General features: G+C 41.5%; 1 protein-coding gene across 1 annotated transcript in view; it reads right to left on the reverse strand.

Annotated features, from left to right (window-relative positions):
* NDUFA10 (NADH:ubiquinone oxidoreductase subunit A10) overlaps positions 1–25,245 on the reverse strand; it is a 62,013-nt gene that overhangs the window by 25,388 nt on the left and 11,380 nt on the right. The window contains exons 4-9 of the mRNA XM_037849428.1: positions 24,816–24,902; positions 23,320–23,441; positions 20,890–20,969; positions 17,858–17,912; positions 16,071–16,156; positions 12,614–12,722 (exon numbers count right to left, since the gene is read on the reverse strand). Coding sequence (XP_037705356.1) covers positions 12,614–12,722; positions 16,071–16,156; positions 17,858–17,912; positions 20,890–20,969; positions 23,320–23,441; positions 24,816–24,902 — 539 coding nt within the window. The remainder of the gene's footprint in view (positions 1–12,613; positions 12,723–16,070; positions 16,157–17,857; positions 17,913–20,889; positions 20,970–23,319; positions 23,442–24,815; positions 24,903–25,245) is intronic.

The following is a 25,245-nucleotide window of genomic DNA, read 5'->3' on the forward strand; positions in this document are numbered from 1 at the left end:
TCAGAGCAGTGCCTGTGCTGAGAGTGCAGTGATGGCCAGATGGGCACACGGAAGGGATGGGGCTCCCACCAGCAGGCTGAAGCCTTTTAACTGCACTGTGGAGGGACAGATAGTTGCCACCACAGAAATGCATTATGATTCCACAACAGGAGCTTGATTCGGAGACTATACAAGGTGAGATGGCTCCATGAGGATGTTCCAGGAAAAACAGGACCAATCCCCTCCATAAAATCAGCTCCCAGGGTATCAGGAACTTCCAGAGCCCTAATTGATTTAGTATGCTGTGCTCCGAATATGAGTTGTGTACCTCTTACAATTAATTATACAAGGTTAAGCAAGTGTGAAAAGTAACGCCAAGAAGCCCCAAGCAGCGAGACAAGCTGGCTGGACCCCGTGGCTTGCAGAGCCCTTCTTTGCCGCGGGGCCCAGTGCTGACTCTGCACTGCTACAGAAGGAGTTGGGACACGTCACCCTTGGGGTCTCCCTGGGCTCCCCCTAGAAATAAGGCACAGGGTCAAGGGAAGACCAGAGAGACAGAAGCCTAGACCAGGTAGCTGGGTCGCCTTCCAGTGAGGAAGGCTGCTGGCCCCTGCAGCCTTCCTACCTTCCTCCTGCTATAATTCCTCATCGAATGTCTGTCAACACACACACAGGCAGTCAAAGACCCCGAGATTCAGACAGCCCACTCAGAGTCACTTTCCCGTCACACACTGCCCACGCTGATGCGAGCTGGCACTATTTCCAACCTTCCCCGGGTGCTATTCCTCGAGTCTCCATTGACAGGAAAGAACAAGCTTCGAAGAGACCTTGAAAAGGCATTTGTGGTCCTTACACCGATGATACAGATTAACAGAGATAAAAACCAATAGCTCTAAGGCTGTGAACTCGTAACAGCTAGTCAAGACCTCTTCCAGAAGAACCTGCTCCCCAGAGACTCACAGCAAAGGTGTCTGCGGTACTCGGTCGTGTGCATCACACGTACAGTGCTTCTCTTGTACTATGAGATGTACATGTGAGCAAACAGCTCTCATCCACTGCTGGAGACTGGCCCTGTCACCAGCACCAGTGGATGTTGATTAAGGAACAGAATGGTTTTGATGACAATGGCTAACAGGCACTGAGTAGTCACCGCATGCCAGGCACTGTTCTAGGCCGTCAGTGTATCTACTCATTGTCCCCGCAGCTGCCTGCCAGGAAGGTTCTATGTCTCCGTTTCCCACAATAGCAAATTCACCTGGGGAGGGTCTCTCTGGTATAAAAAGAAAGATCAGATCATCTTCAGAGCCTAGTCTGCTATTGTACCACCTTCCTCAGAAGACAGGGTGCCTCCCACTTTGCTAAGTTCGAGGCCTTATAAAACGAGTTCTCTCCCTTCAGGGACTCCTGCTTCTGGCCAGAATGGCCTGTGAGGACTTCTTGACTCCTTCAGACAGTGGGTCATGTCCTGGTTGGTGATGCCATGACCCTCTATTCCCATGAGTCTAGAGATCATTCTCTGCCTTTGGAATCCCTGCTCCATCAACTGTCTCCTTTCCCTCTTACACCTGCTCTCTGGCACTTTCTACTGGCACTTTCCCTTTTGCCTATATACACACTGGGCTTCTCCTAGCCTTTAAAAACCAAACAAAATAAGATGCTAACAAAAGGTAGGAAAGCCAAACCCCTCCTCTCAAGGTTCACCAATGATACGGTCATCAGATCCAATGGCCTGCGCTTGCTCAATCTTCACCACCCTTGATCTTCCTGCAGCATCTGGAACGGATGCCACTTGTTTGCTGTGCTGGTACTTAGGGCCCGGAATCATCTGGCTTGCCTCCTAGCACTCTGCTCAGCTTAGCATTCTTCATTAGCTCCTCTTCCTCCCCCCAGCAGCCTCCACTCAATCTCTTCAGCAGTGACCCCTGCCAACACACGGCAAGAGAGGAGGGCTTACATGCTGGGGGGCCGCTCTCCCTCACCTGCTGGCATTCCCACTCCTGCACATGGAGCAGAGTTGGTGTCTGTCCCCGAACAGTTATGTTCCAGTACTCGTTACTGGAACAGCAGAATTTAATTAAATTTAACGAAAGCTGACGAAGTAACAGTCTGAAAAGAAAGAGCTGCCATTCTATTAAAACTAGTTTGAAATGCTTTGAAATGATTTGATAAAGGTGAGTCTCTAAAACAAAGTCTGTTGAAATAGGCATGCACGTGCTCCCTGTAAAAGATCAGCCGGGGAAGAATTCTGTCTTCTCACTGGTTACTGTTCTTTTAAAAACCTATGAAGTAAGTCTCTGCCTATGAAAGAATTTGAGCTCTAATGAAAAGTGTAAACTTAAATGACATGAAACTCTCTGCCTAGATGAAAATTAGAATAACAGCCTCATTTCAATGTGGAAAACACCAAGCAGATATTATAGGAGTGTTCCAACTGAGGTTGGACAGGCTTCCCGGTATTCAAATTACTCCCTAGAAAGTTCTCTTCTGAGTAACCCTTCCTGGGCTCATTCAATAAATCATCAGATTAAATTAAATATAAGGGTTAATAAAACATAGGAATACGTGTGCCTGGGGCCCCCAAATTAAAGCCAATAACAGAGTGCATTAGTCATAAAGAGCAATTTCCCATCTGAAAACCCTCCCATGGCCTCCCATTGCCCCCAGCTACTACTTCATTTCTCTTAAGCCACTTTGTAACTCCTGTTTGTTGTCTGTACCTGTTCCACACCTGTCTTCCCAGCACCATACACATCATGTAAAAGAACAGCAACAAGACAAACACCCACCCCCAGGTGGAGAGACAGTACACCACCAGTGCCTTAGAAGCCCGCTCCTCACCCCCCTCCCAAATCACACCTCCTCCCTCTCCCACCAACAACCTCTCCTTGTCTACCCACTTAAACTATGAATGTTTCAACAAAAGTTTGCTGAGTTCTGAAAACCTAAGGAGCAAGAACAAATCTAGCTGTGGAAGGAAAGGGCACTACTGCCCATAGTTAACGAGGGCCTCAAGAGGAGGAAAGCTGAAAGAGCCTCCAGGTCATGGGCTGACTTCCACTTCCTGTACGTTTACCAATGCTCCTCCTGGGGAAGTCTGTGGACTCAATTCTTGGCAATTCAAGGACTCCACTGTCCCAGAGCCCGGAGAGCTCGGGGCTGGAGAAGTGGTGGGCTGTCTGGCATTGTCATCTGCCTCCAGCCTCACTGGGGCCCACTAACCTCCAGATCTCAGGAATGAGTCAAAGCAGAACCTGTCCAGGGGTGCAAGGAGGGGTCCTCAAGACAGCAGCTGCACTCGACACAGGGGAGAGGAAAATGAATGTAAAGGGTTCTAAAGTCTTTGCATTTTTCAGATGTAGAAAAATTATTAATGTAAGGAGGAGTCTAATAAGTTAAGGATGCATGGCATTGTATCTGGTAAAACAACTAAAATAGTAAAAAGAATGACAAGCCAATAGAGAGAGAAAATTGAATAAAAACTACTTGATTAATAAAAAAGGAAAGGAAGGAAAAAGGGACAAAGAACAGAGACAAACAGAAAACTAACAGTAAGATACTAGATTTAAATAAATTCACTAGTTATTTCAATAAATATAAATGGACTAAATATACCAATTCAAAGATGATTGTCAGACTGGGAAGCAAAATAATCAAAACTCAATTATATACTATGTAAAACAGAATCACCTTAAATAAAAGACAAAGAAAGAATAAAAGCACAAAGGAAAACAAATGTATACTATGCAAACAACACCCAAAGGAAAACGGTTATAGGCAGACAAATGAGAAAAAGTGGATTTTTAAGAAAAGAACAATTACTAAGTAAAAACATTTCATGAAAGGTATATATACCTAACTATACTTGTTCAATCTATATAAAGCAAAAGCTAGGAAAAAAAAAGAAAAATAGACAAATCTACAATCACAGAAATTTTCACATCCTAATTCCAGTAAATGATAGAACAATCATTAAGTACATGGAAGATTTGAATCACATGATTAAGAAAATTAACTTCATTGACATACAAAAACCACTGTATCTAACTACAGAATACACATTCTTTTCTAGCACACATGGGGCATTCATTAAAAGACAATATGCTAAAGCAAGACTCAGCAAAGTTCAATGATTTGAATTCATATTGAATTTTCTCTGACCACTGCAGAATTAAATTAGAAATGGGTAAAATAAAGTAATTTGAACATCCCAAAGTGTGTGGAAATAAACCATAAACTACAAAATGAGCAATGGCTCAAGGGATAAATCGCAGTGAAATTAGAAAGAATTGAGCTGCATATATTGAAGTTTGTGAGATGCAAGCTAAAGCCATGCTTCCAAGGAATGCTATAGACTCTGGGCAAAGGATCAGCAAAACTCTTTCCCCTTTTGGGTTAAGAATGTGACCTTTAGTTAACTTCCTTACTCTTCCTTACTTGATAACTAGATTAAAATGGCATATAAATTACATTGCTTTGACTGGGAGAACTCTAAATCCCTAATGGGGATGCTAGGAGACCCTGGAAGCATATCTATGGAGCTTTTGGCTCCTCTCAGGTATGAGCCTGTTAAGTCAGAGCAGTTCCTGAACCCACTGGCATGAATATTGTCTCCTTGCATCTGAGCTGTGTGTGCGGACTGCTGCAGTCTCTGAGAGAAACGAAAGCCCTGTACTGCTGCCCTGCTGGCTTCTGTGTCACGTCCTCCTGAGCATCCAGCCCTAAATGTGCTCTGTTGTAGTCTGTGAGTCTGAATCTTTAGTTGAACCTCAGAAAGAACCCTCAGTAGATGTTATGATGTTATATAACCATATGTGTGTGTGTGTGTGTGTGTGTGTGTGTGTGTGTGTGTGTGTGTGTGTACACAAATGTGTGTACGTATATTAAAAAAGAGCTGGGAACCAATATGTTTCCTTCTCCAAAAGCTAGAAAATGAATAACAAATTAAAAGTAAAGGTAAGAAAATGTATATAATAAAGACTACAGTAGAATTCAATGACATAAAGGACTTCCACTTCCCGTCAAAATGGTGCACTTGGGGCTAGATTTACCTTCTTGCCTAAAACAACCAAAAATCTGGAAAAAACAAATGAAACACCAGTTTGCAAGACACTGGAACTTGGGCAGCAAAATACAGTGATCCTTTACGGACAGGAAACCAACAGGGTGGGCCCTACAATTGCCCCAGCTTGCTGCCTTGAGTTTCAAGACCACGGTACAGGGAGAGGAAACCCAGATGGAGCCCAGTGGGCTCTGTGAATTGAGAAGGTAAGTTGGGAGTCCATGGGACAAAGGCAGCTAGGGTTTGCAGAAAGGGAAGAGCTGCACACTCTGAGAAAAGTTGTGAGGTCTGCAGAGGGTCCCCCTCACATGTTCAACAGAGAACTGATTTGCACATGTGGGTGAGGAAACTACCGCAGGCCAAGGGAAAAACACCCAAAGGGCAAGAGAGAACTGTGCCTGACTGTCAAACAAGGCAGGGAATAGTGCCTGTTCCACCAGCCAGGCAGGAAGCCTCATGCTCTGTAGGGCACTGTGCAAAGTATGCAGCTGTGGGGCAAAATTAGCCTGAGATCAAAAGCATCTCTTGTCCTGCCTAACAAACTTTAAAAGCAAGATCTGAAAGAATTAAGTCATGTCCAAGTAACATAACTGCATTATGGAAGAACACTCAGAAATGTATACAGGAACACAAAAATATCCAGCACCCAACAAGGTAAAATCCACACTATTTGGCATCCAATCAAAAATGACCAGGCATGCCAAAAGAAGCAGGAAGACACAACCCACAACAAAGAGAAAATCAAGCAATCAAAACCGATCCAGAACTGACAAAGATGTTTCAGTGAGCAGCAAGAAGATATAGAGTTATCAGAACTGCATTGCCTAGTTTCAAAAAGTTCAGTAGAGACAGGGAAGATAAGAAAAAGACCCAAATCAAGCTTCTAGACAAGAAAATTGCAATGTGTTAGATGAAAAATACATTTCATTAGAATTAATGGCAGATTAGACATTGAAAAAGAATAGTGAATTTAAACACACAGTAATAGAAACTATCCAAAATGAAACAGAGAGAGAAAAAAGAACTTAAAAAAATATGAGATCGGTCAGCTGTGGGACAACTTCAGGTAGCCTAATATAGAGAGAGGAGAGAGAAAGAGAGGACAGAAAAATTATTTGAAGAAAGTTTTCCAAATTTGGTATGAAATAAAAACACACAGATCCAAGACACCCAAGAACCCCAAGCACAGAAACATGAGGGAAACTACAATAAGGCACACAACAACCAAATTACTTAAAACCAGTGACGAAGAGAAAATCTTAAAGCAACCAGAGAAACATGACTTTATGTCCAGAAGAACAAAAGTAAGAATGATCACGTTTCTCAGAGGAAACAATGCAAACAAGAAGACAGTGAAGCAACATCTTTTAATACTGAAATATAAAACCCACCAACCCAGAATTCTATATCTAACAAAAACATCTTCCAAAAACAAAAGTGCAGTAAGGGCTTTTCACATATACAAAAGCTGAAAGAATTCATCACCAGGACATCTGTGCAAAAGTCCTTCACACAGAAGGAAAACAAAATCAGACAGAAATACAGATCAACACCAATGAACGAAGAGTGCTAGAATAGTAACTCTATGGGTGAACATATGGGAATTTTCTCTTTATTATTTAAATCTCTTTAAAAGGCAACTGACGGTTCACACAAAAACACCAACAATCCAGTGCAGTGTTTTAGAGCACACATAAAAGCAAAGGCCTGAACAAAGGTGGGGAGAGGGAAGAGGGAATGGAGTTGCACTGTCACAAGGCTCTCACGTGCTCCATGAAGCAGCACAGCAGCACGTGAGGGGAGACTGTGATAAGTCAAAGACGCACACTAGACATGCTAAAACAGCCAGGAAAATAATGCTGAAAGAGTAATGAAGGGGACAGAATGAAATCACATTATATAATTAATCCAAAAGAAGACAGAAAACGGGTGGGAAGGGAAGAACGGACAGGACAAATAGAAAACAAACATCAAAATGAGACATTTAACTCTAGATGCATCAATGATTATATTAAATAAAATAGTGTGAACACCCCTTAAATTAAAAGGCACAAACTGTCAGACTGCATATGAAATCCATCCCTAACCATATGCTGCCTAGAAGAAATATATTTTATATATCAAGACAGTTTAAAGGAAACGAATGGAAGACGATATATCATATTAACACTAATCAAAAGAAAGCTAGAGTGGCATATTAATATCAGGCAGAGCAGATTTCAGATAAAATAATATCACTAGGGATAAAGAAGGTCATTTTATAATGCAGGTCAATTCATTAAGAGTATATAGCAATACTAAATATTTATTCACCCAGTAACAGGGCTTCAAAATACATGAAGCAAAAACTGACAGACCTACAAGGAAAAACAGACAAATCAACGATTATAGTCAGAGATTTCAATACCCCTCTCAAAATAATTAATAGAACAAATACTCAATAACACACTTCTAAATAACCCATGGGTCAAAGAAGAAATCAAGAGAGATATCAGAGTGTAGTTTGAACTGAACAAAAACGAAAATGCAATATAAAGTTTTGTGGAATGCTGCTAAAGCAGGACCCCAGGGAACGTACAGCAGCATTAGCCACAGCTGATCACTCCTTCCTCAAAATCGTTCTTCATTTAGCCTATGGGGCCAACACTCTCCTGCATTACTGACCGTTCCATCTTGAATTCCTCTGCAGGTGCTTCACCTCTCTGCCTCCAAGCACTAGGCTGCCCTGCACCTTAGTCCTGCAGCATCTCTCTTCGCTTTTCCTTCTTGCTAGTTAACTCATCCAGTCCTATGGACTCAAATGCCACTTACTGCTGATTATTCACACATTTAGATTGTTAGCCTTGACTTCACCCTTGAACTGCAGACTCATAGATGCAAATGGTCTACTCAATAGAATCAACTAGACTTCTCAAACTTAATACATCCAAAACCAAACCCTTGATTTTCTCTAAAACCCTCCCTTCTTCATTCTTTGCTACATAAGTTATTGACAACTCCACTGCTCAGGACCTAAATCTTGGAATATCAGAATCTTACAGCTTCTTACTACCTCCACTACTTCCATCTCAATCCATGTCACCATCATTTTCTCACCTGGACTATGGAAATAACTTCCTAATTGTTTCTCTGCCTCCTTCTTAGTCCCCTATAGTCAATATTCAACATGGCAAGCAGAACAATTGTCTTAACATGCAATTCAATTATGTCACTTTTGCAAAATACTCCAGTGACTTAATCCCACTGAGAGTTCAATCCAAAGTCTCTAGAGCTTACAACCTAACAGTTCAATCCAAAGTCTCCAGCAGCTTACAACTTCACTGAGAGTTCAATCCAAAGTCTCCAGTGGCTTACAGTCCTACTGAGACTGCAATCCAAGGCCCCACACCATGGCCTACAGTCCCTCTTTGATGTGGCCCCTTCTATCCCTTTAACCTCACCTTCAGCTCTACCTGCCTCCTCCACCTCTTCACATTCCATTCTCTTTCACCACGTTGTAATCTTCTATTCCTAGAAAGCGCCAAGCATACTCTCACCTAAGAATCTCTGCACTTGCTTTTTCTCTGCCTGAAGGAGTGGTTCACCCACTCCTTTGGGTCTTGTTGTACAACTTCTCTCTATAGAACAGCTCCCACCTTAGCTTCATTTTTTTCCATAGCACTTAGATACCCTGATGTATATTTCTTTGATTATTACCTGTCTCCCCCTACTAGAATGCAAGCTCCTTGAGAGCAGGACTTTGTTTTCTTCACTGGTGTAGCCCCAATGCTTAGAACAGTGCCCAGCAAAATAAATATTTGCTGAGCGATAGACAAATACATGGAAAAATACTGAGATGACAATGTCTGGAGTGTGTGTGTGTATGTAATGTCAGGCTTAGCAGCAAGTGCTAGGGCGTTAGGGGCAAAATGTCATTCCCCATATTTCTAGAGCACAAGATGCCTGAATAGGATTTTCTGATTATAATGTAAGACAAGAATTCTCTATCAGACAGGTTTCCCTGCCTTGAGGGTTGGGGATTTAATGAATTCTCCATCCTGGGCAATTGATCACTGGGCAAATACCTACTGAGCATATAAATACACAGAACTTCCAACTCAGTTCCTCTGAAGAATGGGTATAGGGAGAACCAGCACCAAAAGAGACTTTCAGATTACAAAGGCCAAACAAGAAGTCTTCCATTTCTAGCAGAACAGCAGCCTTGATCACCTGAAAAGCCTCTTGATACAAAACCTCTAGAAATGCTTTTTAATGCATTGCTGAGCTCTGCAAGAAATCTCAAGGGGCTAAACATGAGGAGTGAGTTGAAAACCAGAGTGGTTAGCTGAAGCCTTCTCTGTCCTGGGAACATTCTAAGAGCTGTTGAGACAAAAGACAAAGCTGTGAGAGGGGGGCTGTGCCTGAGGCTCCTCTGTAGGACTGTAGGACCGGAGCTCCTGAAGAAGTGGGGCTGTCAGGGTGGCGGGAGTGACCCTTCCTTGACAACTCACAGCCAGAAGCCTGGCCTCATGCAGTCTGGGGGATCAAATGCGCACTACCTGCAGGGCCTGGGAGACTGTGAGCCACAAGGTCACTTAAAGTGACCCCCACTCCAAAGGAACTGGGGGGCCTGTCAGCAGCTAACAATCCTTTGTGGGGGAGGACTGCAAAGTCAGCAGATAAAAAGACAGGAGGCCCAGTTCCAGGAAAAATTAGGGACATATTTATAATAGAAAAGTATCTGTTGTTTACCTGAAATTCAGCTTAACTGGCATCCTGTATCTGATCTTGCCACCCTACTCAAGAGAGACTCACCCTCACCAGATGCCCAGGAATAAAACCTCAGTCTCCAAAGCACAGAAGGAAGCAAGCCTCTATGGGCAAGGATCAGACAAACAATAAACGGCAGAACAGCCCTCCAACCTGAGGGCTAGATATGGAGTAAAAATACCTATATTTAAAATATTTAAAGAAATACAAGCAACTGAAAATTTAAGCAAGGAGTGAGATTCTATCAACAAGCATCAGAAAGCACTTGCTAAGTAAAAAATAAAAATAAAAAAATTCAAATCTAGACCCATCTTGGTTAAATTGCAAAACACCAAACACAGAAAGAGCGGAAAGATTCTAAAAGAGAAAAGAAGATAATACTTAATTTAAAAACAAAAGTCAAAGCACTATTCCTTTTTCCAAGAATCAGAAGTGCTACCAAATAATTCCTAACCACAAAGTATCAACAAATTCAGTATCTACTAAAAAACATGCATAAGTAATGGATGTATTATAAGATGCAAAACCCACCCTCCTCATGGCCTCACTTTTGACAAAGGCTCAGTGCAAATACACTTTAAGTCTCTCAAGAAATTATGAGGGGTGTTTGCAGTAATTTTATTACCCCTATAACATTAATCAAGATTATATAAACTAGTTTTCCAGGTGGAATTGGGCAAAATCATATAATTTCAACATTTAAAAAAAAAAAATTCCTAGAAAGTGAGAAGCTTCCTACCACGGCAGTCAGGTTCTAAGGTCTGTAACCACTGACACCCCCTTGAACTAACAGGCGAAGAACAAACACCTTCTGCCTCTAACACTGGACAATCTTTCCTCTTTTGAGATGTCCCCAGCTGCTCACTTGCTCCCTTGGAGCAAACCAACAACTGTCACATACACCTGAAGGCCAAAAAGAAGGACTCCCCTCTGCCAAAACACCCACCTTGGCAGACACTTGCCAATCAGATGCTGGCTGAGTGCCTCCACTTTCACTCGGTGAAAGGCACTCTCCTTGAACCCTTGCTGGAACGGCAGATGGGTCCCTGGCTGCCAGTTTTTGAACGTACAGCCTTTGTTCATTTTTTTCCCAGGTTTAATTTTGCTATTGACAAAAGGCTGATCTTTATTTTATTGAGTCACTCATCATTTGTAATGTATATACTTATAGAAAAACCTAAATCCTTTTCTAAAAAGTTTTGTTCTTTTCAGATCATCCTTATTTTCTATTTCTTATAATTATAACATGTAATTCCGGAAAACAGAAATTCAAATTTAATTTTGTTAGCAGTTCAAAATCATATTTTCATAGTGATTTTCACTAAACGTCAGAACTTCAAACTCTTGGACAGCTTGCCAGTGCCCAGTGGCCTCGGAGGAGTCTGGGGTTTCCAGGGGACAGAACAGGGTTCCTGCCTGCTTCAGGGAGTTGAAATGCACCCCCATCCTGTCCAGGTTCCTGTCCCAGGTCCTCGCCAAGCCCACCCATTCTCCACCTTCCTAAGTCACATCTGTACCTCCAGCTGAATATATATTATATATGTATATATACAAAACATCGTGAAGGTTGAACAGAGTCCCCCTACTGCCTGCACCCGGTTTTCCCGATTAACATATTTCCTTAGTGCAGCCCTTGGGTCACAAAGAATGAACCACTATGGGTGTGCGATATGAACTAAAGGACTTGGTTTACTCACAGGGCCTTACTTTCCACCTGTGCTCCTTTGCCCCAGGACCCCATCCAGGGCACCACGTTACATTGGTTGTCACATCTCCTTAGGCTCCTCGGGGCCTTGACAGTTTCTCAGACTTGCTTTGTTTTTGATGCCTGGACAGTTTTGAGGAGGACTGGTCAGGTCCTTGGCAGAACGGCCCTCAGTCTGGGCTTGCCTGATGTTCTTTCATGATTACCCTGGGGTTATGGGTTTGGGGAGGAAGACCACAGCGGTAAGGTGCCATTTTCATCAGTCACGTCAAAGGTGCATGCCGTCAACCGTGGCCGATGTGGGCCCTGACCCCCTGGTTGCTGGCCAGGCTTCCCAGCTGTGTGGACACTCTTCCCCCTTCCCAGGGAGTCCCTGTGGGTAGCCGAAGCTTTATATTTGTTAGTTGACTAAAAATTGGGTAAACATTTAGAGGAACTTTTTTAAAAGGAAATTCAGTTGCTAAATAAGATAAATTAGAGTTAAATAGAGTATAAGTAATAGTGATCATTCCTCTTCAAGCACAGAATTCCCTTTGGACATTAGAGTCTTGAGCAACAATTACCACCAAATTTCCCTCAGAAATAGCATGATGGGGGTATAAAGTTGAATAAATAAAGCCCTTCTGCAGATCTCATATGTAGCTGTTTAATGTCTGGAAAGATATGCAGCCTTTCAAAAAAGGTTCCCTAGCTCCCCAGCTCTACTCACCCTTCCCCACCTGCTCCCATTCTTCCCAAACACATTCTGCAGAAGCAGGGGCACTCGTTATTTAGAGATGTACTATGAAAGTAAGGGGATACCAGAAGGAAAATTTGACATTAAAGACACGTAGATAAAAGCTAAAGAACAGAGGCTGTTTTTTCATTAAGATAACGTGCCTGGCAAAGGACACGCAGCCCAGGGCACTTGCTGCGCAGGGAACTGCCTCTTGAGGCTGTGCATCAGCTTCACAGTAACGAGAACAGGGGAAAAGGAAGAGTATTTCCATGAAAAAGAAGCTCTTTCACTAAAAAGCAAAACAACAACAACAAATGTACTTAAATGATTATAAGTGATTTTAACCATTAGCTGTTTCTGGCCCACCGATCAGTCAGCTACTTCCACTGCAACAAGCCCTTACCTCATTGAATTTCTGGAAGATACGGTCAGTCTGGTGAGCTCCAACTGTGATTTCTGGGAGATAGATAGGAATGGTGGTGTAATTCAGCACTTTGAATTTATTCTGAACCCTAAAAAATAAGAAAAATGCAATCGCACCAAATCATCAAAATAAACACCAAATAAACTATAACGCTGATTTTATTTTTTAACATTCATAGAAAAAATCCATACATACCCAAGCAGGCACCTTGAAAGCAAAATATTCACCTCAAAGACCATCAAGTATATTTATAGTGGCCCTTCAGAACTTACTTTTAGAACTGGAGGCACAGACTTTTAAAAGCCTCAACGGCCACAGGTGACTGTGGACACAGTTTGGGAATCACAAAAAAAGGAGCAGAAATGGGCTTTAAACACAGGAATGGCAGGAATAAAAAGCAATAAATAAATGGCTATGTTATAGCACTATGTACATAGTGTGCCCTCATTAAGAATTTGCCAAATTGATGAAAGTTGAGGAAAAAAGCAGTGAGTCGAAAAGCCCCCAGGGTGACAGCTCGGCATCTTGAGCCTTTGCTCTGTGTGCTGGCCTCATCTCAGGAGCTGGGGGCAGAAGGAAAGGCCCGCACCGAATCAAGGACATGAGGGAGGCCTGTGTGGGATGACAATGGTCCCTGGTAGGATCGCTTTAAAAGCCTAATTCTCCAATTTTCTTGGCACTGAAAAATACAAATCATGGGATTCTCTCTGTTTCACCACTGTATTCTGTTGAATGCTGAAATATTTATACTGTTACAATTTGCTTATTTTGTATTAGAGTTAGTCTGAATATAACCACTGTACTTGAATAGGAAAAGCATTTTTTAAGCTTTTAGAAAGAAACATTATAAAGTCTTCTTTCTTAAGGGCTCAAACAAAGAAAATAATGCTTTTAAATGGCCACTTTCCCAACAGTGAGTTACACAGGCAGTAGATGTTTCTTGTTTTTAATGGCTTGAATAGAAATTCTTTAAATGTATTGGCTCTCAGCCAGACTTTGCGAGAAAGAACCCAGACCCACAAAGCAAAAAAAAAAAAAAAAAAAAAAAAAAAACCACAAAACACCAGTTTCCCACAGTATCCCATTCAAGTCTGCCTCAGACAGAACACTCCATTCGAGTTTGAGGCCCATGTAGTCCATGGGTCACTACTCTCCATAGGAACCTCTGTGGCAGGTGGAAAACAAGCAGCCGGTGTCACCAATATGAACTGTATCAATCACACAACAGCTAACATTCTAACAACCCAAATAACACCCCAAGGAAATGCTGCCAGGATGACTGCCTTTGTTTTCCTAAGTGCTTTACATGCTCTTCCATAGGGTTACACAGATGATGGCTAAAATGCACATATTCAAAGATAAGGTTTTTTCTTAGTTTATTAGCTGGTTTTACTCACCAATTCAAATTCAAGCAAGCAAATCAGAAAGTTTTTAAAGGGCATAGCATTTTCTTATTTTGTAAGAATGCAATATAGGTGTTTTTAAAACCTTTAAACAGTACCTAAGCAAGTCTTCAACATCCCCCCACCTCCATATTTCTTCTCTGTAGAATCCCCCTCATCAGGGGTAAACACGATCAACTTTCCTTATGTATTCTTTCACATATAGTCTATGCAGGTGTCAGCAATGAAGTGCACACCTTTTTATTTTTAACAGAAACAGAATTATTCTATAACTATTATAAAACATAAGGGTAATTTCTTAGTGATTCCACAATAAACAATAAGTTCGTATTTTAAATGTTGAACAAATATTAAGGCAGTGGGGGTTTGATCTGCTTTTTTTATAATGTGAAAAACCTAAGAAAATGCTGGAAAATTTGAAAGAACTTGGAGTGGCACAGTGTGTGGCACAGACAGAGCAACATCGCCATCTATGCCTAACTTGGTGGAAATGCAGTTTACACATGATCGCCAAAAGGACTGATTATTTAACAAATATGCTTCAAACTTTTTGAAGATTAAAAAAATAATCTGCTGCCAGTGCTCTACAAAGTATTCAAACTTGACTAAACTGCTCTTTCAGTGTATCACTCCAGGCTTACCCAATGACGAAAAAGAGCCTGTTAGCTAGCTCCAGTAAACCCCACAAGTCTTGCCCGCTAATAAACAGCAGATACAATCTGACTGAAGATAAGAGAGGAATGGAGACAACAGGAAGCCTTTTATGACTCAGGAAATGTAGAGTGGTAAAAGAAAACAGTCTGTTCACAGAGCACTTGGTGTCATTAAGGAGAGCTCAAAAACTGACTAAGAATATATGTCCTTTAACATCATAGGCCAAAGTGCCCAAACTAGAAGCTAAAAACATCCAATCATTTGGTTTGCAAATGTGTGAGGTGCTATGCCCATGTTTTAAAACAAAAGAGTGAGGCAGGAAAAGACTGAATAAAATAAGATGGTAAACTATGTTTTATGGCTCAAGCTGTTTCCCAATTAATAGAATGTCTGCACTTTCTCCTAAAACATGTTCAAAAGCTTGTTTTTTGAAGTTTCTCATAAATTACCAAGTTCTGTTTGAGACACTACGATTCTGATCCCAAACTCACAGTGCATAGTTTTTGTCATACAGGAATTTTATATAACACATTTTCCAGGAATTCCACAAAACAGAATTCTCTGGGATGAGGCCAACCAGGGAGAGCCAGGAAGCAGGGGCTCTTGGGAAGCAGGCCCAAGAGGCTGGGTCAGAGCCCAGCCCTGGAAGACCTAATTGCACTCAGAGACACTAACACAGGAAGGCTCTCAACCAGGGGGACCCTGGATAGGATCAGAAAATGCTGTCAAGATTGAAAAATATAACTACTGACTCTCAGTTTAAACAGAAACACATAATCATACACAGATACACATAACTGAGATGGTACAAAAATGTCCAAAACCAGTAACTTGGTCAAGTTCTAGACACAATGAAGTATAACTGGTAAGTGGCATGTTTAAAATAATTATCTCAGAAAACTGCCATAATCTTCACTTGAGTGTCCCAAATTAAGAAATGGTACTCAAATGAAAATAAATACAATTACCATTGTTAATGTTCAGAAATATGCCTGGGGATGGGAGCAAGCAAAAGAGAAGACTATAAATAGTAAACTAAATTAAAACAGATACTTGAATGCTGTAATTTGTAAACTTTTGGGGGAAATCATAGGATCCTTCTCTCATGTTGTTAACCACATAACTAAATAACTACTAAAATTAGGATTTATTTTAAGACATCAATTAAAATCAACTAATTAACTCTAAGACCATAGACCTATTTAGAAAAGAAAAGGAAATACAACTAAGTGTTGTTTTGCACTGTTAACAGCTAACCTGAAACATTATTTTTTAGAAATTAAGTACGTTTTTACAGCATGAGAGTAGACTCATATATACTCAAAAAAATCAATCCACCTTCCACTCCTCCGTCTGCAGTGCACCACCACTCAACTTACAGCATGCGCAGGTGGTGGAAGGTGCGATCATCTTGTTTAAGCCAAGGTCCTTTGTCATACTTGAGGTACTCAATATCTTCAACCACCTAAGATAGAAAACATTTCAACTTCAATGGTGAGTTTCATTTTAGAAATTTAAATGAAACAACACTTTAATACATATGAACTATGATTACTTGGCAGGAAGAATCATGCCAGGAAAGCTGGATAAACTTCACTGAAAATAGTGGGACTAATGTTTATCCTTCAACATGAAAATTCCCCTGCCCACCTAATTCCCTGGGGTCATGGAGTGGTACTGAAATGACTTTGGAGGCTGGAACAAGAAAGATCGGTGAGAAAAAGAATCGAGACTAGAGGGGAGAAACCAGCATTCATGATGGACTACTCATTTCTTTCCAAATCAATTCAGTCCAGAAGGCAAGACCCAGCCACCAAAAGAACAAAAGAAGAAAGTAAACACAGTTCCTGAGAGACCCAACACATCTAAGTTTCCCAGCCCAAAGCCTGTCTCCCACATTGGTAGTCTTTTTTCATACTCATTGTCTCTCAAAAATATATGCCAAACTGGGGGAGCTATCTTTAAGTTTCAAGAATTTGTGTATCTTCAATAATATACTCAAATAATGACATAGTCTTAGAGATAAAATATATTGTTCTTCTTCTAAGATGTGTGCCATCCATACATTCTGTCAAAGGGAATAAAAATCTAAAAACAAAACTAATCACTGTCACCTAAAAAGCAGTTTGGGAAGGAAATGAAGTGTAATTTGCTTAATCTAAGTAGAATGAACCAAGGTCTAACAGGAATTCCTGCAGATGGTAGCAGTGGTTGGATCTAGACTGTCATTCTCTATAACACAGCCTGCCTCAGTTACCAGCCCCATCCTCCCCCAACCTCAACCACAAGGGGTTTTATTAACTTGGCCAACTCTATGATGCTCTTTTTGTTATGACAGGACCACCCACACCTCACCACAGGTCATGAAACCCGTTTTTTTTTTCCTAGAATTTTTGTATATTTTGTTGCTGTTTTCTTAGTAATACTTTATGTTTCATACAGAATATAAAATGGGGAACTATTTTCCTTTAACCAAATGGATGGTCAATTGTCTCAATACCATATAAAAGGAAATATTTTCCTCTACCGCATTCTTTTATTAACCTCTGAAGTACTGACTTTACCAAACTGAAGTCATACCCACCCTCATCACCCACGGATACATGCACACACATGCCTGTTTCTGGACTCTTTCTTCCATTAAGCTATTTTATTAATTCTTGTATTAGCATTACATTTCTTTCATTACTATAAATTTGCAGTATGTTTTGAATCTGTGAAGACACAAGTTCTCATTATTCTCTTTAAAAATTTTTTTGACTATTACTCATTAAGTTCCCCTGAAAATTCCACTGAGCTGGCTTGGAATTTCAAAAAATGCTCTGATGAATATGGGGAAAACTGATGTCTTTGCAATACTAAATCTTTCCCATTAATTAATCCAACTTTCAATTTTACCATCTGTTAAATAGAAATGCTGGAACAGAAGATTCCGAGGTTCTTTTGCAGCTTCACTATTCTATTATTTAGAGATCACAGAAACTGAATTATTTGGAAGAAAATCAACACCACACGACCAGACCTACCCAGCAGGAGCTGCTTTCAGATAACAAAATACAGATGTCTCTAAGACCCACAGGAACCGAAATGATGATGTGATTTGCAAGAACCTTATAAGTGAATCAAATTTAATAATAATTACAAACTTTTCAACCATTCTCATTACCTTTTCTGCATCTTGAGCTTCCCTTGCACTATACTGTAAAATCTCACATTTTTCTCTGTAAGAAAAAAGCAAGATGAAATTCAATGTAAACTTTTCCAAAATTAAAGTTAATTACAAATGAATACGTGACATTATGCATCTCCTGCTATAAATGTTAAAACTTCACATTCTTCCAACTGGTGCTCTTTGATGGGCACATAATGGCTTATTATAGCTTGACTGCTTGAGGAGGAATTGTTAGAAGAAGTGGAAATGTGCTCATGGCTTGATGCTACCATTAGTGATCTGTTTCTTCGCTTCCTTCTCTCTGACTACGCTGCTACCCCAAGGGCAGGAGAGACCACAGCTACCAGTGTCCACGGCGGAAAAGGCACACAGGTCATCTCCCACTGATGCCACGCAAATCACCCGCATCTGCATTCCTCATCACAGCAAAGTACCAGGGAAACAGGCCTACCAAGACACGTGGCACGACAAGTAGCAAGAAACTCCTGGAAGCGCAGGTGACACACACAGATGACTTAAGCTGTCAGAATTTAGAATCTGGGAGATCAATGAAACCATCAAATTAACCAACTTAACTATGCAACATGGTAGCAGCAACTCAGTTCCCTTGGTCTCTTACTCTGGACATTGAAAAACTGTAACTGTAGACCCCAAAAAAGGGGGTAGCAGATAACACTTTCCAGCATGTTTGCCAGTTTCTTCCTCATGTACACAATGGCCAGTTACAGACACGGCTGCCCAGCCAGGAGACAACTGGGCAGTAGGCTGGTAAGTCTGAACCTTATGAGATGAAGGAGGTACCTCTCCCATCACCCCCCAAATCACCAGAGGGAGCTACCCAAACCATAACGCTCCCCAGAGGCCACCTGCGTGGCATAAGCAAGGGACATTTTCTCATTTAGGTATCTTTATAGCAGAATTTATAAGTTATCCTCTGACTGAAATTCACACATGACTAATGGTATATCAAACTTCACCAACTCTGCTGATCATCTTCAAGAGACTGAGTTAGTGTCATGACTATTAGCTCATATTAACATACAAGTGTAAGAAAAAGAAGTTTTAAGCACTATAATTATTTGACAATTCCTCTGTTCTACATAAGCCTAAACTATGTCATTCAAATACAGTCTTCCAACTGGATTACTGCAACTAGATCCCTGCATTTCTCATTTTACTATTAAGATAAATGTTAATGATGCAAAACTGCAAGAACAATGAACAATTACTCCATAAAGTGGGGAAAAATAATCTCATGCCTTTGCCATTATGGCTGAAGTAGAAGGTCCCTTTAATTGCAGGCCTTATTTTGTGTCTTCCTCACTGGCCCAGAGCAATCCATTGTTATGAAAAGAAAGTGCTCTCTGCCTTCACAGGAACAAAGTGGCAAAGTTGGGAAAAACTGTCTCTGCAAGTCCAGTAAGTCAGTATGAAACTAAAGGACAGAGGAGACAAAGTTTTTAAACACTCCTTGCGGATTAAGAGGATGGGGAAAGCACTGGAACATCACTTCTCACGCAGCAACATGAAGAGTCCCAAATGATTTGACATTCTCACATGCGCAGAGGCGACTGACAGTAATTACTTCACCGGGGACACTAAGAGACGAAGCACATGAGAGGGCATAAGACATAAGGAAAATGTGTGACAGGTACTTTCAACTCACACTGAACAGATGCTACTGCACTGCCACCGTGAGGAAGGCTCCTGCGGGGTGCAGGTGACCGAGACAAGGTTCCTGCCCTGAAAGAACTCCAGGCCCCACTCCCTCTGCTGAAAGCCGCCTACGGTTCCAACTTCAGAGCCTCTTCCAGGCCCTCATGTGCCTTAGAACAACTTTAACAAGCAGATACTTAGAAACCTGCACTAAATGTTGGGTGATCATGCAACCACCTTATCTTCACCAAGTGCTGTCCCACATATCTCTGCAAGCTCAGCTTGAAAGTCTCTTCCTCAGAGAGGCCTACCCTACTCAGCCTGCCTTATGAACCACAGTATCTCCACCACTGACAGCTACTATTTATTGAACTGAATATTTGTTGAATGAGTGGACTAATGTCTGCTAACCTATACTATAGGTTATATAGTTTATATATCATAGATCATATTTCTTTATGATACTTTCATAATCAAGAGAATGAAGAATAATATGCACCCCTAGGATTCTGGTCATTAATACTGACAAAGTCAGAAAATATATATTCACATGGTGGCTCACTCACTGTACCTCTTAAAATCTCACAATATAAAAATTTTGCAAAAGGCTGCAATGTTCTTTTGACATTCATAAACAGTACAGACAAAGACACTGAAGCAAAGCTGAAAGGCCATCATATGCTGGACAGAAGAGCTAACACAGGAAAATCAACAGACGAGACATGAGGCCCTCAGAACTTATCCAACAGCAGCTGTCAGTCCTGTCAAGTGAATTTGCTCTGCCTCAAACACCAGCATTTGTTAAAGAAAGATGGAGAGAAGGAGGGAGGGAAGGAGAGGGAAAGGAAAGGGAAGGGAGAAAGAAAAAAGGTCTGGCATGTTATTTACATCTAATCCAAACACCTTTTAAGGATATCAACTAAATGCATCTACAGATACTGTTTATTCTTCATGAACTTTCTCTGTGGATACACTGAGCACTTTCAAGCAATTCCTCTAGATAATGTGAATGTTAATTGCCAACAGAAGTAAAAATATGCATTTTCTAATGCTAAAACCTGCCATGGAATCTAGCTTGGGTTTACTGCTAGCATCAAAAACTTTAAAAATATACCATGAAAATGAAGGAAAAAAAAGTACTAATAAGCAAACAAAAAAAACACACAAAAAACCACAAATCAGAATCCAGTGTCTGCTGCGGATCTTGCTTATAAGCATCAGACTGGAGCTTTGCAGGCAATGTGCACTGCAGAAAACACGAGCAAAAACTCCCCTGGTTGCTGGGGCACAAGAACCTAGACCTATGCAGGCGGGCAATTGCCCTGCTCTCCAAGTTTTACTCACATAGATAAATCCAGTACTTGGCTCACCTCATTTCAGGGAGAAAAGTATTCTTGTAGGCATTCTCAATGTCCTGGAGATAGGCAGACGTGATCTTCATTTCATGTGGCTGAACAAAAGCAGAAAAGTAACTGTGACACTCTAAGACTTCTTTTTTTAAGAACATGAAAAAAGTCATTGAGCACCATTTTCTTTGATTCTTAGAACCAATCGTGCTGGGCATTGTAAACACCTTGGAGTGTTACAGAAGGGCCTCAGTTTCTGTTAGAATTATTCTCATTCTAAAATAATTAATACCAGTTTCTGTTAGAATTATTCTCATTCTAAAATAATTAATACCTAAGTGTGCCGGGTGAACCCATGGCTTTTGACTTTTTCCCAGGCTCTAAGATACACTCTTAGAATATAGCAAGAAAGCACACCCTTTTATACAGCGACATCGTCTGTCTTGCCTGTGCCTGGTGTGGCATTTGTTTGAGTGCAGGGATGAGCAATTACGAAGCATGGGGGCACTAGAAAGGGAAAGTGGCCAGTTCCTCCATCTGTCCTCGGCATAATTGTCTCCCCTTCCTTCCCCTCTCCCCTCCTCTGCCAGCCTCTTCCCCAACCACCTCTCCTACTTCCTCCACCTCTCACTTCCCTTACCACCCGAAGTTGACTAAGTTGATTTCACAAATTTAGCAATCCAATTATGAGTGGCACGCTTTAATACTGAAAACCTCGTAGTGTTTAGCAACACTAAAATCTAGGTTATATTATCTTCTTTACCCTGTTTTAGCTTCTTCATGGCATTAACCTCTATGTGATATGTTTCTTAGTTACTCTTTACAATCTGTCTCCCCCATTGGAATTCAGGCTCAAGAGGGCAAGGACTCCAGCCCCTCGCTCACACATAGGTCCCAAGCACCATCAGTGTCTGGCACAAAGTGGACGCTTGATAAATATTTGTGGGAGAGTGAAGAAAGGGGGACAGAGAGAGCAAAGGAAATGACTGTGCCTACTGTTTTGACTTAAAGATGATGAAAACATTTTAAAACTGGATAGTGATTTTGTTTAACTTAGTCAATTTACTAAAACTCATTACTTTATATACTCTAAATGGGTGAATTTTACGGAGTATAAATTATATCTCAATAAAGTTGTTAAAATTATTCAAAACGTATTTACTAAATGCCTACAGAAATGCTAACACTGAGAACAGGGACTAGGAAACATAAGATACAGGCCACTGTGCAATTGCATCACACTCACAAATAAGCGGATCGCATTTTCCTATGGGAAAAAGACTATAATTTGGACTTGGTCTAAGCACAGAGCCATCTCTGTTAATCTCTGTATTCCCCAAGATGCCTGGCACAGAGGTTCCAGATTCCAAGAGAAATGAATCAACAAAGTGTGATCAAAATAGGTGATATGAGTAGAAATCTCTATCATTAGATGCACTCCAAATAAAATGAGATTAAATGTTCACTCATCAAAAAGGGACTCCAAGGCACTATGAACAACGTGCAATGTTAAAACACAACCACCTCTGAAACACCACCCTCAAACATTAGATAAAATATTTAGCTATCAAAAATTTTGCCTATTTACTTAAAGTTTAGGAAAAAAAGTTCTGGACATTCACAATAATATCAGCTTAAAAGTTGCACCACAGAGGCACGGTTATCACAGGCAGCACTGAGATAAAAACCAAAATGAGTGCACACGCTTATTGATGATATAACGTCTTTCTGATGCTAAAATTCTCTTTTCTTATACACAGCATTAATTTTAGCTGGTGAAGTATTCTTCTAACACTTTTCTTGGAAAAATTATGAAGAGCAGGTCCTTGTTACTCTTGTCCCCCCAACACCACCTATGCGGCTGCTGAGGGTCACACTGCAACCCCAAGATGTGGTGTTTCTATGCCACCCATTAAGTCTCAGCCAAAACAAGAGGACTAAATGGATTCCCATGAAGATCATGGCTCTACTGTTCCAGCATCAAGTAGGAAAAAGAGGAAGAGGAGCAAGATTTGAGTTAAAAAGATGGGAGTGGAGAACTGAAAGGATATAAGAAATCGCTTTCAATTTGCAGGAAAATAGGACATGAAATCCCCACTAGGGAATAAAAGCATACATGGCAGAGGGATGCTCTTTAAGACGATCTTCCCTATCCTCAAGAGAATGGTTCAGGTGATAGGAACGGGAGACGAGGTGGAATGGCTGCAGAATGGAGACGGCTGGTAGAAAGCACAGCAGCTATTCACTAGGAACAGTGCTGGGCCAACCCTTGGATCCTCCTTTGACTCAGGCTCACAGGGGCTCCCCCTCAGCCAGAAACCCCTGTAAATGGTGCCCATTCCGGTGCGGACCATCAGTAACAAGTACCCTAGTGCAAACAAGACTTCTAAGTCATGTTTAAAAAAATAATGGGACACATCCAAAGATCAGCCTTGGATTTAAGAGCTGAATTACATCTCCCTTCTTCTGAATCCGACTCTGGATCTCTGGAACGGGCACATCGACAAAGATGACTACATGGGGAGGCAAGTACTCGCAGCATGTGATCTTCTTCACCTCGTAGTAGTGGTCCACACCTGACAACAGAAATGCCACAGGTCATACACTGTCCCCGATGGGCCCCCAGCAGGCCCCCGACAGGAGGGCACAAGGTAGCTGACACTCCTGGACCCACAAACCAATGAGCAGCTCATCCAACAGTAATCGCTGCACACCAGGGGCCGTGAGTACTTCACAGACAGCAAGCATATTGCTACCCACAGCAAACCTGCAAAACAGTACTTCTCATCCCCATTTTTGCAGACCAAAAGTGACAGGCTCTTATGAATCAGGCAACTTACATAAAATGAAACACTAGGATTGAAACCCTGAACTTCACAGTGCTTGAAGGTCCAGAGACGCAGCGTAACTAACCATGTAAGTTGTTTAACCCCTGTTCCTGCCGCCCCAGCACTGTGGGAGCCTTGTCTTACCTATCTTTGTATCCCTGGCACCTCAGAGCCTGGCACACAGCTGGCACTCAGAAATGCTGGGTGACTGATTTAAACTGTTGCTCAGAATGCCCAGAAACACTCAGTACCTGTCGGAGGTAAGGGCCACAAGCACAGGGGCAGACCACCACCGAACGAGGACACACGAGCAGAGCAGAGGCCTCAGCCTCAGAATCAGCACCTGACTGGCCTCAGGCTCCCCCCAGTTCCTAACCAACAACTGTCACTCTAATCTCCAGATTGCACCCTCCTGCTGCTCCATCTGCCCAAGCCCACAGGGGAGAAAGACCCTTGAGACCCACTAGACACACTGAACCCCAATCCACTCCCAGAGCAGACCCGCCAATTCCACCTGGACATCATTTTCATTTCTCCCATGTTCAGTCTACTTTTAACCAGAGAGATCTGTATTATTTTCCACTGCCAATTGTCAGACTTTGGGCGATACCCCAACACAACGCTACTGCCTCTGAAAACATCAGCACAGCAACATGGGCTACGAAGACAGAAAGGAGTAGGATAGTCCTGGCAGCGACAGTGCAGGGACAAAAAAAATAAGACATCCTGATTGCATAAAAAACAATAAACTAAAACTTGAATACTTTAGTAAAATTAAATCCAGAGAGCAACGAAAAATGGTTTAGGTATTGCATGGAGGGCTAGGAGAAGCTTCTAGTGGGTGGATTGAGTGGTAGCCATGGGTTAAGCTGGTTGTGGTCAAGGATCCAGGGCCTCTGCTCTGGATGGGTGTGGAAGCACCAATATACCTAAAATAGGGGAAAAGAGGGCAGGAACGCCTTCATTAAATTCTTTAACATGGTTTGTTCTGTGGAAATTTAGTAAGTGATAGCACTGATTCATCTATTTAACAAGACATTTTATAAAGCAGTGTGAATCTGTGAGATACTTTACAGAGTTACCCAGTACACCCAGAAATGCTCGTCTGGGACAGTGACTTACATGCCTTTCGGATGAATCCTTGCTTGTACATCGCCTCCAAGAAAACAAAGTCGCTGAAGATGGAGCGTTCCAGTACAACTCCTTGTCCTGTTTGAAAACAGGTAAACAGAAATTAAGAATCAGACATAGTACTTAAAGCACTGGAAACTAGTCATTTCACCTTAGAAAGGGGAAAAAACTATTTACAATTCTGTATTATACCAATATATTCAAGACAGCATGTGAACACTTATAAAATTATGACACTTTTTTCAGTCTTTGACAACATGACATTGTTTCACTCAGGCAGCCACAATCAGAGCAGCCGGTTAATCTAGAGAGTGTTTCTCTAGAAGCCATAGATCTGACACCCTGCCACACCTGTCCCAGTCCTGCTCCTCCACCTACTGCTTGGTTCCATCACCTTCAACACCCCTTCTCTTACGCCCAA

The sequence above is a fragment of the Choloepus didactylus genome, chromosome 9, assembly GCF_015220235.1.
Source record: "Choloepus didactylus isolate mChoDid1 chromosome 9, mChoDid1.pri, whole genome shotgun sequence".
NCBI lineage: Eukaryota > Metazoa > Chordata > Mammalia > Pilosa > Megalonychidae > Choloepus > Choloepus didactylus.